Below are 16,341 nucleotides of genomic sequence, written 5' to 3'. Positions count from 1 at the left end.
CGAGGAGAGAGTTGTTGTTGAGGAATTCTAGGCAGCGCGTGTAGACAACTCGTTCAAGGAGTTTGGAAAGGAATGGTAGGAGGGATATGGGGTGATAACTAGAAGGTGAGGTGGGGTCAAGAGAGGGTTTTTTTAGGATGGGAGAGACATGGGCATGTTTGAAGGCAGAGGGGAAGGAACCAGTGGAGAGTGAGCAGTTGAAGATGGAAGTTAAGGAGGGGAGAAGGGATGGAGCGAGAGATTTCATGAGATGAGAGGGAATGGGGTCAGAAGCACAGGTGGCCGGAGTAGCACTTGAGAGGAGGGAGGAGAGCTCCTCTGAGGATACTGCTGGGAAGGATGGGAGAGTAGCAAAGAGTGTTGAGAGTCGGGCGGTTGGAGAAGGGGGGGAAGTGACTTTGCGGAGGTTGGACCTGATGGATTTAATTTTGTTAATGAAGTAGGAGTCCAGTTCGTTGGGGGTGAGGGAAGGAGGAGGGGGAGGAACTGGGGGCCTGAGAAGGGAGTTGAATGTATGGAAGAGCTGGCGGGGGTGATGGGCATGGGTGTCAATAAGGGAGGAGAAATAGTTTTGTCTGGCAGAAGAGAGGGCTGAGTTAAGGCAGGAAAGGATAAACTGGTAGTGAACGAGGTTGACATGGTGTTTAGACTTTCGCCAGCAGCGTTCGGCAGCTCGAGCATAAGAGCGAAGGAGGCGGACAGTGGCAGTGATCCAGGGCTGTGGGTTAGTGGTACGAGAGTGGCGAAGGGAAAGGGGAGCGAGTGAGTCTGGCTGAGTAGAAAGGGTAGAGTTGAGAGCAGTAATATGATCATCAAGACTGGGTAGAGAGGAGAGGGCGGCGAGGTGGGGTGTGAGGTGTTCTGAAAGATGGGTGGGGTCCAGAGAGCGGAGATCTCTGTGAGGGAGTAATACGGATTTACAGGGGAAAGGAGTGTGAGTGAGGAGGCAGGTGAGAAGATTATGATCAGAGAGAGGGATTTCAGAGGCTTTCAGAGGATTTCAGGCTTATCAACCTGAGAGAGTGGTATTTGTCCACATGGCCTCGATAATGAGTAGAACCATGAAAGGCCAAGCAGTTATCCCGAGTAGAAATGTACTGCAGCATGTCTTAAAGTATAGATCATGTATTGTGCCCACCGATCACATGCTAAGCACAATGCTGTACCAACTGCATCTAAAGGAACTCTGTATTGCATGAGGCTAGGTTGGCTTTGACTAGTAGAAGAAACTCTGCTTGCCCACCACCACTTCCTACTAGCGCTAGTAGAAATAAACTTGTCTCTGACTTACCCACTTAAACACAACACGAAGTCCGTGAGGTTTTCTTTGACAGTAACTACCAGCTCTGCTATATCATACTCAACCAAGTGTTTAATACAGTGCTCTGCACAAAGTAAGCCTTCAATAAATGTTGATTGATTAAATGATTCTCATTTCACCTGCCGCTGCCCTCTAGCCCGTGCCCTCCCTCCTACCTGGAATTTCTTACCCCTTCACACCCAGCAGAGATCGAGGTAGAGTGAGAAGGTTAGATAACTCTTATCTCCATCTTCAAAGTCCTTGGGAAATCACATCTTCTTCAGGAGGCCTATCCTGTAGCCCTTATGCCCCATCCCCAACTCCCCTCTTCCCCAACACCTGCCACAGACACCCTAGCATTTGGGGAAACACATTCTCACTCCCAAAGCACTTACGCACCCCTCCCTCTTCCTTTCGTTCTCCATTGCTTCCTCGTACCTGTAATTTATTTTGTTTTCTGTCTCCCAACTCAATCGTAAGCTACTTGAGGTCAGGGATCATGTCTAACGTTCTCACTGTACCTCAGTCTCGCCTATCTCACTGCCAACCTCTTGCTCACTTCCTGCCTCTGGCCTGGAACACCCTTTCTTCTCATATCCAACAGACAGTTACTCTCACCCACTTCAAAGCCTTACTGAAGGCACATCTCCTCCAAGAGACTTTCTCAGACTAAGCCCTCCATTCTTCTTCTCCCACTCAGTTCTGCGTCACTCAGACTTGCTCCCTTTATTCATCCCCCTTCCAGCCCCACAGCACTTCTGAACATACCTGTAATTTATTTATAATTTCTATCTCCCCCTCTAGACTGTAAACTGTGGGCAGGGAATGTGTTTATTATATTGTATTGCTGTCTCCCAAGTGCTTAGTACAGTGCTCTGCACACGGTAAGCCCTCAGTAAATACAGTTGACTGAGTGATCTCCTGACTGACTGTCTGACTCTGTTGTATTCTCCCAAGCCCATAGTGCAGTCCTCTGTAAATAGGCATTCAGTAAATACTATTGATGAATTTAGGTCGAATCATGAATGACTACATTTAAGACAATTCATGGTACAGCATTATATAGTAGAATTAATAAGACAATTTACTCCTTAAATGATACTGAATTTACTGATTTCCTAAAAAATGGGAAAAGCTAAAAGCACACAATGTTTTTCATTCTACAGAGCAAGCAGAGCTCTTCCTACTCTGATAGAGATACTACTGAAGAGGAATCTGAATCGCTAGATGATATGGATTTTCTCACTAGGCAAAAGAAACTGCAAGCTGAAGCCAAAATGGCCCTAGCAATGGCAAAACCAATGGCCAAAATGCAAGTAGAAGTGGAAAAACAGAACAGGAAAAAATCTCCAGTAGCTGATCTTGTAAGTGGCAAAAATTGGTGAATCAAATATCTGTTTAAAAAAAAAAGCCATCAACTATTTGCCCTTGACTGTTACCTCCAACCAGAAAGGTAACCTTCAATTTGTTTATGACTATCTTGGTTTTTATTTTGCTGTGATCATTTTCTTTACTGCTAAGTCTTACTTCTTGAAAAACATTGATTCAAGATTTTAAGAAAGGAAAATATCATATACAGAAGATGTCATAGCAATTAATACTCGTCATCCAAGTTATAATTGTTAGATTGTCACCTCTCACTTCATAAAGTTTTCTTAATTTAGCCTTTAAAAAAGTATACCATCTTTTCAGAATTATTTTTATGAGTCCTTTTCAACCTCATTGGTAAGATTAAATCTCCTCTAGACGGTAAACTCATTATGGGCGGGGAACAGGTCCACAAATTCTGCTGTACTCTCCCAAACGCTTTAGCGCAGAGGTGTGCACATAGTAAGCACTCTAAAAAAACCATTGATGGATCGATTGATTGATCGACCGAGCTCTGGCTACCAGATGGACAGAGAGGAAATCAGGACAGCTCCATTGGCTCTCTCAGGCCATCTCCATTTAACAGCAGACAAATGTTTGAAGCATAAATTAGTCTGTGAACCAATTCTCTCCCATAAGAAGTTTTTTCAAATAGATCATTTCACTTCAGTGCATTGTGGTGAATATATAGAGTAGAGTTTTCCAGGCCAGAGCCTTGTGCCTGTCATGGCTGTTCAAGTTCCCACTCTGCATTTGTTTTAACTCCCTCCCTGGTTTCATGAAGATGAAACTGTTCCACAAAAGAAAATCCAGGGAATGTTTAATCCTAGCTCAGATGCAGATTTGCTGAGCGACCTTGAGCAAGTCACTTAACCTCTTTGGACCTCAGACGCCTGCTTTCCCTTTGTCTTAGATAGTAATTTTTCATGTGGAGTTGGGGACTGTGACAGCTGAATATTTTTTCAGAATTTCATATCTAACCTCAGCATTTAGCACAGTGCTTGATGCACTTAATAAGTACCATTAGTATTCATTACATTGTAGGGAAAAGGCTTGCCTTGTGTAGACTGGGTTTGAATGAGGACCTTAAAACCCCTTTATCAAATATGGATGGGGAGGTACCACCTAATGACCTTTTTCTAGATTAATCAGATTGGGTTTTCAAATGATCAGTCTAGATTAGACGGGAAAATAGTTTGGTTTGGTCATAAATCAGAATTATGCACATCATTGTTTTTGTTGGCACTCTTTGCTGTTTCCTTCTGTTTATATCAACCCTCAGACCCACAGCACTTATGTCCATATCTGTAATTTATCCTTGTGTCTTCCTTCCCCTCTAGACTGAAAGGTTCTCTTGACCAGGGAGCATATCTACCAACTTTGTTGTATCGTACTCTTCAAAGTGTTTAGTACAGTGCTCTGTACCCAGGAAGCACCCAATGCATAGCATTGATTGATTGATTTAGGTGCCCCTGCCCTTGACAATTGAGCACCATATTTTTGCCACCCACATGCTCTGGTTAAAGACTTATTTTCTCTCCCATTGAATCTCTAGCTGCCACACATGCCTCATATAAGCGAATGCCTGATGAAAAGAAGCCTAAAACCTACTGACTTGAGAGACATGACTATTGGGCAGTTACAAGTGATAGTCAATGATCTCCACTCCCAAATAGAGAGTAAGTATAAGCCGTTTCCTTGATTCTCTAATACAATGCCTTCAGTTAGGTAATTGTACGTGAAACGTAACCATCTGCGAATTTACATTCAGCAGAATGTTCTCCTGGCTTTCTTGATGTATGATAATAGAGACAGAGAACAAGGCTTCATTATTTCTTTACAAAAAACAATTTGCAGCGGTATAAGGGACCTCATTATCCTGAAATAGTTTTTATTAAACATCTACATGCACGTGGCTCACTGCTGATTGCCGGGCAGCTTAATACAAAGCTGTTTCCAGTGACATGTTAGCAAGAAGGAACCTGAGAAATTATCTGAGCTAAAGTAATATGTACTTGTTTGGGGAAAACACAGAAAAAGACAACTTCCTTTTTTTGAGGTTCGTTATGCTGATGATGATTGATTTTTCTAAAGGAAGTCATTCCTTGATTGTGTATTCATCTAAGAAGAAAAAAACCCTTGAGTAAGTTTCATGCTCTTTCAGAAATGTAAAAGATTAAAGTATTTCAATATTTTACTCTTGAGATAATTGTTTTATTCCTGCCAAACCACATAGTTGCTAACTCATCACTGTTGAGGAACTCAAGACTTTTAGCTCACATTGAGTCTGACATGTAGGTGAACCCCAATTAGATTGAAAACCTTATGAGAACAAGGGCTGTGTCACTTTAGTATTTTGTTCCAAAGACCTAAAAGAGTGCTTTGCACACAAGCACTCAAAACAGATTTTTAAATGAATGAAAGATGATTAGCATGGGTGGGTTGGGCAGGGGATATTTTAAAGAAAAATCAATCTGCACTACTTTTATTTAAACTAAAGAAATGCTCTAGATTGATCTCGATAAAGTCAATTCCATAAGATAATCACATGTTGCTGAAAGTAAAGGATGAATAAAGTGCTTGCATATTTTGACTTTGTATTCTTAATTTCAAATAATCTGGACAATTTAGTACCATCCAACTTTAACAGATATCTTAATTGAATTATTTTTTTTCTCGGTAATTGATTTTCCAGAGTTCTCAACTAAGCTATGTTTCTAAAACATTCACAATTTGAGTTACCACAGATTTTTAGTTTTGTAACAGAATGATTTAGCAATAGATTTGAGATTAAGCCTCTTTTTCCAGTACGTTTTTAGTACAATTTTGGATTCCTAAGCATCAAGCCTTGCATTCATGTCATCCATATTAACGTCAATGAATCGTTTCAAGATCAATATAACCCCTAAATTCTCAGCATGACAACAATTTTTCCACAAGAAGGTGGGAAAAAATGAAATGCTGAAGAAGCTTAGCTTCAAAATGAAATTCCATTTTTCTCTTACATTTAGCGATTTATTTTTGCCCTCAAAAGTAAAAACCATTTTAACTTCTTTCTAGTGGAAAGTCAAGTATAATCAGAGTTTTTCAGTCAAGAGAAATGGGATTCATTCTTTATAAGGGAAGCAGCATGGCCTAGTGAAAAGAGCACAGGCCTAGGAGTCAGAATACCCAAATTCTAATCCTGACCCTGCCACTTGCATGCTGTGTTACTTTGGGCAAGTCACTTAACTTCTCTGTGCCTCAATTTCCTCATCTGTCAAATGGGATTTAATGTCTGTTCTCCCTCCCACTTAGACTGTGAGCCCCATGTGGGACAGGGAATTTGTCCAATCTGATTATCTTGTATCCTCTCCGTGCTTAATACAGTGCTTAGCAGATAGTAAAAATACCATCACTGTTATTATCACAGTGTTGCATATACTTGGTAAATCAGAGCCCACACTGTGCCAGAGTATGGTAACAACTATAAATGGTACCTAATTATAGTAAGCACAAAAAGACCCTTACTTGAAATCTTGATTTTAAATTCAGTCATCTTACAATTTTTTGTTCACAGAAAAACCTAGAAGCTCCTTCCCATTTCTTAAATGTGCCATGCTTCTGTTCTTCTCAGCATAGGACTGAAGTAAGGCAGCTGACATGTTGGCTGGGATTTAATTTTATATTTTAAAATGTTCCTACTTTTTCTTTGGCATCAGGCTTAAATGAAGAGTTGGTACAACTTCTTCTCATTAGAGATGAATTGCACACAGAACAAGATGCCATGCTGGTTGACATAGAAGACTTGACTAGGTGAGTATTGACTTGATGATTTGCAGATATCTAGGTAGAAATTAACTTCAGGCAGGTAGTAGAGGAGGAAGAAAGGTTATCCTCTAGGATTTGGATACCTCATGTCCATCCTGATTCTTTGACTATTGCTAAAGAGGTAGGTTTTCCAAAAGCTCAATTGAATCCACTGCTTTCTTAATAACAATAATAATAATAATAATAACTGTGGTATTTGTTAAGTACTTACTAAATTCCAGGAACTGTACTAAGGGCTGGGGTAGATATAAGATAATCAGGTTGCACACAGTCCCTGTCCCAAATGGGTCTCCCAGTCTCGATCCTCATTTTACAGATGAGGGAACTGAAGCACATGAAAGTTAAGTGACTAGCCCAAGGTCACGCAGCAGGCAAGTGGCGGAGTAAGGATTAGACTCCAGCTCTTTCTGACTCCCATGCCCACGCTCTATCCACTAGGCCAAGATACTTCTAACCAGCCAATGCAGAATTTCAGATAATTGGTGAGTTGCAGGCCATGAGTGACAAAGCACCAGTGTCTTAGGGCAATTCAGCAATTGGAGCCACATAATCACTGCTGGATGTCTATGGAGCAATATGGCCTAATGAGAAGCAGCGTGGTGCAGTGGAAAGATCATGGGCTTTGGAGTCAGAGGTCATGGGTTCAAATCCCGGCTCTGCCAATTGTCAGCTGTGTGACTCTGGGCAAGTCACTTAACTTCTTTGTGCCTCAGGTACCTCATCTGTAAAATGGGGATGAAGACTGTGAGCCCCCCGTGGGACAACCTGATCACCTTGTAACCTCCCCAGCGCTTAGGACAGTGCTTTGCACATAGTAAGTGCTTAATAAATGCCATCATCATCATTATTATTATTATTAGTGGAAAGAGACAGGGCTGGGAGATGGAGGACCTGAATTCTAATCGTGGGTTTTCCACTTGCCTGCTTTGTGATCTTGGGCAAATCACTTAATTTCTCAGTACCTAAGTTTCGTCATATGTAAAATGGGGGTTCAATACCTGTTATCTTGCATCTACCATAGAGCTTAACATAGTGCTTGGCACATAGTAAGTGCTTTTCAAATATTATAATTATAAATATTATTAGGATTATTAGTATGGGGCCCTGGGGCTCACTCTACAGAGCTGTAGCTTGCTACCACAAATAATCTGTCTGCAGTAAGTATGTGAGATGCCTGGTAGGATTATTGTTTATTTTGCCTTTCCTCTGAGACTGCTATGCCGTTGCTAGGCAAGAATAAAATTATTGTCAATTGCCTAAACCAAAATATCAGTATATCATTTGCTCAAAGTTGGCATTCTCTGGGGAAAGGGCAATTATGATTTTGCCAGATGCATGGCAACAGCCAGAATACTCCCAGGACCATTAGAAATAATAAACAATTTTTATGGCACCTGTATATGACTGCCTAGCTCCAAATAGGTGAAGCACTTATTGGTGTGCTATAGAAACCATTGTAAATAATAACGAAAGAAGTATAATGCAAAATACTAAGCTTTTATAGTTTTTTATTGCTTTAGGAAAACATCTTATTTTATGCATTTTAAAATATTTTTATCTTCAAAAAACAGAAGTGTGCTGATTTTACATCCTATTTCCTTCCTTCGATTTATTCTGATAACAAAACAAAAATTGGGGGGGAAGTCTAATGTTTTTACTTTACGAATGGAAATTAACACTGAATAATAATAATGATAATTATGGTATTAAGTGCTTACTATGTGCCAAGCACTGTTCTAAGCACTGGGGTAGATAGATGTAAGGTAATCAGGCTGTCCCACATAGGGCCCACAGTCCTAATCCCCATTTTACAGATGAGGTAACTGAGGCACAGAGAAGTTCTGACTTGCCTAAGGTCACACAGCAAACAAGTGGCAGACCTGGGATTAGAACCAATCAATCAATCAATCAATCATATTTATTGAGCACTTACTGTGTGCAGAGCACTGTTCTAAGCACTTGGGAAGTACAAGTTGGCAACATATAGAGATGGTCCCTACCCAACAGTGGGCTCACAGTCTAGAAGGGGGAGACAGACAACAAAACAAAACATATTAACAAAATAAAATAAATAGAATAGATATGTACAAGTAAAATAAATAAATAGAGTAATAAATACATACAAACATATATACATATATACAGGTGCTGTGGGGAAGGGAAGGAGGTAAGACGGGGGGGATGGAGGTGGGGGTGGGGGAGAGGAAGGAGGGGGCTCAGTCTGGGAAGGCCTCCCGGAGGAGGTGAGCTCTCAGTAGGGCCTTGAAGGGAGGAAGAGAGCGAGCTTGGCGGATGTGCGGAGGGAGGGCATTCCAGGCCAGGGGGATGATGTGGGCCGGGGGTCGATGGGGGGACAGGCGAGAACGAGGCACGGTGAGGAGATTAGCAGCAGAGGAGCAGAGGGTGCGGGCTGGGCTGTAGAAGGAGAGAAGGGAGGTGAGGTAGCAAGGGGCGAGGTGATGGAGAGCCTTGAAGCTGAGGGTGAGGAGTTTCTGCCTGATGCGTAGGTTGATTGGTAGCCACTGGAGATTTTTGAGGAGGGGAGTAACATGCCCAGAGCGTTTCTGGACAGAGACAATCTGGGCAGCGGCGTGAAGTATGGATTGAAGTGGGGAGAGGCAGGAGGATGGGAGATCGGAGAGGAGGCTGATACAGTAGTCCAGACGGGATAGGATGAGAGCTTGAACGAGCAGGGTAGCGGTTTGGATGGAGAGGAAGGGGCGGATCTTGGCAATGTTGCAGAGTTGAGACCGGCAGGTTTTGGTGACGGATTGGTTGTGAGGGGTGAACGAAAGAGCGGAGTCGAGGATGACACCAAGTTTGCGGGCTTGTGAGACGGGAAGGATGGTAGTGCCGTCAACAATGACAGGAAAGTCAGGGAGAGGGCGGGGTTTGGGAGGGAAGACAAGAAGTTCAGTCTTGGACATGTTGGGTTTTAGATGGTGGGCAGACATCCAGATGGAGATGTCCTGAAGGCAGGAGGAGATGCAAGCCTGGAGGGAGGGGGAGAGAGCAGGGGCAGAGATGTAAATTTGGGTGTCATCAGCGTAGAGATGATAGTTGAAGCCGTGGGAGTGAATGAGGTCACCAAGGAGTGAGTGTAGATAGAGAACAGAAGGGGACCAAGAACTGAACCTTGAGGAACCCCTACAATAAGGGGATGGGAGGGGGAGGAGGAGCCTGCAAAAGAGACTGAGAATGAACGACCAGAGAGATAAGAGGAGAACCAGGAGAGGACGGAGTCTGTGAAGCCAAGGTTGGATAGCGTGTTGAGGAGAAGGGGGTGGTCCACAGTGTCGAAGGCAGCTGAGAGGTCAAGGAGGATTAGGATAGAGTATGAGCCGTTGGATTTGGCAAGCAGGAGGTCATTGGTGACCTTTGAGAGGGCAGTTTCTGTGGAATGTAGGGGAACCATATCTCAAGAGGGAGAAGCAGCGTGGCTCAATGGGCTTGGGAGTCAGAGGTCATGGATTTAAATCCCGGCTCCGCCAATTGTCAGCTGTGTGACCTTGGGCAAGTCACTTAGCTTCTCTGTGCCTTCATTACCTTGTCTGTAAAATGAGGATTAAGATTGTAAGCCCCACATGGGGCAGCCTGATCACCTTGTATCCTCCCCAGTGCTTAGAACAGTGCTTTGCACATAATAAGTGCTTAACAAATGCCATCATTATTATTATTATTATTATTATTATTATACTCATAAAAGAATTAATGGCGAAATATGAAAGAATTGTTCACAGTCATAGTCAGTGGAAGTTAAAATGTTTTCGGTTGCTCAGAATTGTCAGCAACAGTGTGCTTCTCTTGGTTACTAGTAATGGGTTTTGTATAATATTTATAAGACATCTTCCACTAACATTATTACTAGAAAATAGGAGTGTCAGGAGCCTCCTTGTTTGAAAAATGAAAAGGCACTTTTGGCATCCAAATGTAAGCCACTTGTGATTTATGTGTTAGGCTCTCTTCCTAAAACCTTAAACTGGCATTGTTATATCCCTTCCTCCCACCCCTTGTTTATTTTAAAAGATTCCACTCTGATGCCCAACCTTCCTGAGCAGCACTGCCAACCTGGTAGAGAGACACCTTTGGAGAATCCCTTCTCCCTAAATTTACAGGACTTGCACTAATGAATTGGAGCACTGTCCAGAAAATCTGGAAGAGTGCTGACTGCTAAATCCAATCAAAATGAGACTGCACTGTCACTAAAACCGTAAGCTAAAGATCAGCAGGTTCATTCATTCAGTTGTATTTATTGAGTGCTTACTGTGTGCAGAGCACTGTACTAAGCCCTTGGGAAAGCACAGTACAACCATAAAGAGTGACAATCCCTGCCAACGATGAGCTCACAGTCTAGAGGTGGGGAGATGGACATCAGTACAAATAAAATTACAGATATATACATAAGTGCTATATGGCTGGGAGCTGGGGGAAGAGCAGAAGAAGCAGATCAGGGTGATGAAGAAGGGAGTGGGAGTTGAGATGAGATCAGAGCTGGATTAAGGGAGTCAGATGCTCTAAGCAGGGTTTTGGTTTTTTGTTTTTTTTTTTCAGGTGACACTGAGGGAGTGGAGAGGTGGAGGAGGGTGGAAGGGTAGGATTTTCAGGGCCAGGCTGGCTCAGAGATTCTTCCCTAGAAACCCCAGTAAAAAAGCCAAGAGGGAGGTAGATGGAGAAAGAGCTCTCCTACTTGACTGTGAGAGGCTCCTTGTCTTGGGGATCTTTAGGGAAGGAGTCAGGAAATAAGAGACTCCTTTGGATTTATAGTAGTGGTATTAATGCTATTTAATAATTATTGTATTTGTTAAGCGCTTACTATGTTCCAAGCACTGTTCTAAGCACTGGGGTAGATACAAGATAATCAGTAGTCCCACGTGGGGCTCACAGTCTTCATCCCCATTTTACACTGATGTAACTGAGTCCCAGAGAAGCTAAGTGACTTGCCTAAGGTCACAAAGCACACAGTGGCGGAGCCGGGATTAGAATCCATGACCTGATTCCCAGACCCATGCTCTATCCACTATGCCATGATCCCTGTCCCTGTACTAAGTGCTGGGAAAAAAACTGCAGGTGAGAATTAGGCACAGTCCCTGGCCCTCCTTCAAAGGGCTCACAATTTTAAGAATGCAGGTGGAGAAGGGATTGGTGACACGCACAAGGAATAATGAAAGAGTAAAAACAGTAAAGCAGCATAAAAGATGGCAAATATAGGAAATAGTAAGTCAGTCAGTCATATTCATTGAGTGCTTACTATGTGCAGAGCACTGTACTAACCACTTGGGAGAATACAATATAACAATAAGCAGACACATTCTCAGCCCACAACGAGCTTACAGTCTAGAGCTAACAGTCTAAAAACAGGAGTAGAGCGCTATTGTGGCTTAAGGAGCACAGTTTTGGGCTCCTCCCCGCCCAGAGTCCATTCACAGTTGGGGTCACCGCCACAAGTATAGCAGCCAGCATGGCTTTACCAACGGGCTACATTTTGTGACGGCCCCAAGCAGCTGCTGCTTATGTCCTTCCCACCTCAGTGGAACAAGGCAGGGTGGGACCAGAGGACCAGGATGAAACGTAGGGACCCAGCATGGGTGACTGATGAAGCACGATGACTGGAGGGGAGTCATGACTGGTGGGGAGGGGCCAAGGACACTGCTCCCGCTTCTGCCCTTCTCACCGTGGAGGGTGATAGATTGGGGTGGCTCAAATTAGCCCACTAGGCCCCAGGGATTCAGGACCCAGAGTGATTGCCCCCCCAACCAGGGCCAGCGAGGCCAAAGTCAGTCCAGCCCTCCCCAGGAAGTCTTCAGTTGTCCCTTTCACAGGTCACACCAATGCCTTCTTCCAGGACCCAGGTGGAAAACAAAAGGTAGTAGTTAAATGGTAACTTGTCAGGACGGCATGTTCAGGTCTTCAAACCTCTTTGCCCAATACACACCTTGTGATGATTTTTCAATCTTTCTACCTGTCACTGTGTATTCATAACCTCATATGAATTAAGGGCAGCAATATTACAGCATGTGGTCATCTTTTCAATATGCGAGATTATCGGTGTACCTGCAAAGGGGTTTTTCTGCCAATAGATAGAGCAGGGGCCTGGGAATCAGAAGGCCATAGCTTGGGAGTCAGAGGGCATGGGTTCTAATCCTGGCTCCACCTCATGTCTGCTGCTTGACCTTGGGCAAGTCACTTCACTTCTCTGAGCCTCAGTTCCCTCATCTGGAAATGGGGAGCAAGACTGTGAGCCCCACGTGGGACACCCTGATCACCCGATATCCCTCCCAGCATTTAGAACAGTGCTTTGCACATAGTAAGCACTTAAAAATGCCATTATTATTATTATTATTATTATTCCCGAGCACTTAGTACCAGGCTCCAAGCGCAGTAAGTGCTCAGTACATGCGATTGAATGGATTATGCTACCGATGCCTGTCTACGAGAAGCAGCGGGGCTCAGTGGAAAGAGCCCGGGCTTGGGAGTCAGAGGCCATGGGTTTTAATCCCGGCTGCACCATTTGTCAGTTTTGGGACTTTGGGCTAGTCACTTTACTTCCTCGTGCCTCAGTTCCCTCATCTGGAAAATGGGGATTAAGACTGTGAGCACCACGTGGGACAGCCTGATTATCTTGTATCTATCCCAGCGCTTAGAAGAGTGCTTGGCAAATAGTAAACGCTTTACAAATACCATCATTATTATTATTATTATAGATTCTAATCCCGGCATTGCCACTTTATTCATTCAATCGTATTTATTGAGCGCTTACTGTGTGCAGAGCACTGTACTAAGCGTTTGGGAAGTACAGGTTGGCAACATATAGAGATGGTCCCTACCCAACAATGGGCTCACAGTCTAGAAGGGGGAGACAGACAACAAAACAAAACATGTGGACTGGTGTCAAGTCGTCAGAACAAATAGAATTAAAGCTAGATGCATATCATTAACAAAATAGAATAGTAAATATGTACAAGTAAAATAAATAGAGTAATAAATCTGTACAAACATATATACAGGTGCTGTGGGGAGGGGAAGGCCTTCCCAGACTGAGCCCCCTGCTTCCTCTCCCCATCCTCCCCGCGTTACCTCCTTCCCCTCCCCACAGAACCTGTATATATGTATATATGTTTGTATGTGTTTATTACTCTATTTATTTATTTTATTTGTACATATTCTATTTTATTTTGTTAGTATGTTTTGTTTTGTTGTCTGTCTCCCCCTTCTAAACTGTGAGCCCGCTGTTGGGTTGGGACCATCTCTATATGTTGCCAACTTGTACTTCCCAAGTGCTTAGTACAGTGCTCTGCACACAGTAAGCGCTCAATAAATACAATTGAATGAATGAATGAATGAGGGGAAGGAGGTAGGGAGAGGGGATGGGGAGGAGGAGAGGAAAAAAAGGGGGCTCAGTCTAGTAAGGCCTCTTGGAGGAGGTGAGCTCTCAGTAGGGTTTTGAAGGGAAGAAGAGAGCTAGCTTGGCGGATGTGTGGAGGGAGGGCATTCTAGGCCAGGGGGAGGACGTGGGCCAGGGTCGTACTTCCCAAGCGCTTAGTACAGTGCTCTGCACACAGTAAGCGCTCAATAAATACGATTGATTGATTGGTTGATTGATTTGACAGTGGGACAGGCGAGAACGAGGCACAATGAGGAGGTCAGCGTCAGCAGAGGCGTGGTGGATGTGGGCTGAGCTGGAGAAGGAGAGAAGGGAGGTGAGGTAGGAGGGGGCGAGGTGATGGAGAGCCTTGAAGCCGAGAGTGAGGAGTTTTTGCTTGATGCGTAGGTTGACTGGCAGCCACTGGAGATTTTTGAGGAGGAGAGTAACATGCCCAGAGCGTTTCTGCACAGAGATGATCCGGACAGCAGCGTGAAGTATAGACTGAAGTAGGGAGAGACAGGAAGATGGAAGATCAGAGAGGCGGCTGATGCAGTAATCCAGTCGGGATAGGATGAGAGATTGAACCAGCAGGGTAACGGTTTGGATGGAGAGGAAAGGGCTTGTCTGCTGTGTGGCCTTGGGCAAGTCACTTCATTTCTCTGTGCCTCAGTTACTTCATCTGTAAAATGGGGATTGAGACTGTGAGCCCCACTTGGGACAGTGAGCGTGTTCAACCCTGTTTGCTTGCATCCACCCCAGCACTCAGTAATATGCCTGGCACGTAGTAAGTGCTTAACAAATACCACAGTTATTATTATTATTGTACATAAATATTTAGAGCCCAAAGTTCACCATCCTTGGATACAGAATAGCTTTGTCAAAAGATAAGTGGTCTTTTGTCCCAAGCCTCTGTTGGATACCTTAATTGTATTTATGCTTCTCTTCGTACAATTCCTTTGTGGTTTGATTCTGGAGGCTTTCTTCTTTTCATTCTTCAAAATGTCCTTTTTTTTCCCCCCATGCCAACTTTTTGTTATATTCTACATAATGTGGTGTCTGGAAGAATAAAATTAACCCAGCAGGCTATAAGAGACATGAAATAGAGATTAATTTGAATAGACTGTAATTACTTGATTCACTTAATATTTTTCTTCATGAGTAAAGCCAAGCTTAATTCTACAGTGGTTTAGATTCTGTCAGTAGATAGCATTTCTTTTTTCCTCCTTACATCTAAAATGATTTTGCCCTTAATTTTTCAGGCATGCCGAGAGCCAGCAGAAGCACATGGCAGAGAAAATGCCAGCAAAATAAAATAAGAAGCCATCAGACAAGATAACAAGCTAGAATTAATTTTGCTTCTGTGGTTGTAAAAATCTTGATGCTAAAGGTGGAGCACAAGGAAAAAAACATCAGTGTTAGTCATTGGTAATGTCTAAAGCTTTACGTCCAGTGATTGGCCTTTGCTTCTTAATTTATTTTAATTTTTTTACTTGTGCCACTAAATATCAGGCATTTTAACAAAATATTACAAAATTGTACAGTACTTATAACATTCAAACCATGGTAAATAAGAGCGGGTAGTTTAACTTTATTTTTATTTGTTTAGAGATTTTAAGTTGGAACAGTATTTTACCATTGACTACTTTTATTCGTCACTGTAGTTTTAAAAAAGAAACTGTAATTGACGGTGCTATAAAGTAAAAACAAATACATGCCTGCCTCGTAGTGAAGTTGTAGCTTTCAGTAATAAGTATATTATAATCAGTTTTCAACATTTTGTGAATGTTGACTACCTGACATTCATTTTTAGATGTGCTATTAACATTCAGTTGGATTCAGAGAGTTACCTTGAAAGTTTTATGTATAAATATGTAAAATAAAAATTAAAAGTTTGTTTCATATGATCTATCTTTGTTCAATAATAGAAGACTGAGGTTACACTGAAGAAATTTTCCTTTTCATCTAAAATAAAAGTTCCATCATATTTTTAGTCAGCACATTGCGGTAAGTCACCTGACTATTTGGATAGATGAATCAAGATCCTGAAACAAAGCTTTTTTATTAGTACTGTAAGCATCAAGAACTTTTAAAGTACATTTGAGTAAGAAGTGTATGTAAAGCTATGCACATAAGATATATATACTATGTATGTATATATATATATATTTCTCACAAGTAGCTTCTATTTGACTATGTGAGTTTTTATGCCAAGGCGCCTAGGTTCATTCAGGTGTATTGACAGCTACTATTTGATTTACACTCACTTTGATTTGTAAAACCATTTGGGCACTAACACAAGGTAAACTGTTGAATATATAAATACAAATTGAAATGTCTGTGGTATTAATTCTGGTTTATATCCAACCTCTGTCTTATTCTGGAAGGTCCGCCTTAATGACTAAATTTAAACTCTCAGAAAATATGATCATCTTTTGCATTTGTATTAATTTTTTTCTAAATGAGATGAGGCACATTCATCATAAGGAAAGTTGGTGAGCAA

The 16,341-nt window shown here is 42.5% G+C and overlaps 1 protein-coding gene across 4 annotated transcripts in view; it reads left to right on the top strand.

The window, feature by feature from the left end:
- LOC119930739 (schwannomin-interacting protein 1) overlaps window positions 1-15,740 on the top strand; it is an 823,807-nt gene extending 808,067 nt beyond the window's left edge. For all 4 annotated transcript variants that reach the window (XM_038749357.1, XM_038749365.1, XM_038749386.1 and 1 more), the window contains 4 exons: window positions 2,467-2,664; window positions 4,224-4,347; window positions 6,370-6,463; window positions 15,101-15,740. In XM_038749357.1, coding sequence (XP_038605285.1) covers window positions 2,467-2,664; window positions 4,224-4,347; window positions 6,370-6,463; window positions 15,101-15,152 — 468 coding nt within the window. In that variant the 3' untranslated portion in view covers window positions 15,153-15,740. The remainder of the gene's footprint in view (window positions 1-2,466; window positions 2,665-4,223; window positions 4,348-6,369; window positions 6,464-15,100) is intronic.
- Window positions 15,741-16,341: the final 601 nt, after the last annotated feature.

This window comes from Tachyglossus aculeatus, chromosome 1 (assembly GCF_015852505.1).
Source record: "Tachyglossus aculeatus isolate mTacAcu1 chromosome 1, mTacAcu1.pri, whole genome shotgun sequence".
Taxonomy (NCBI): domain Eukaryota; kingdom Metazoa; phylum Chordata; class Mammalia; order Monotremata; family Tachyglossidae; genus Tachyglossus; species Tachyglossus aculeatus.
The sequence above is the reverse complement of the archived record's forward strand: the minus strand, read 5'-3'. Positions and strand labels throughout refer to the sequence as shown.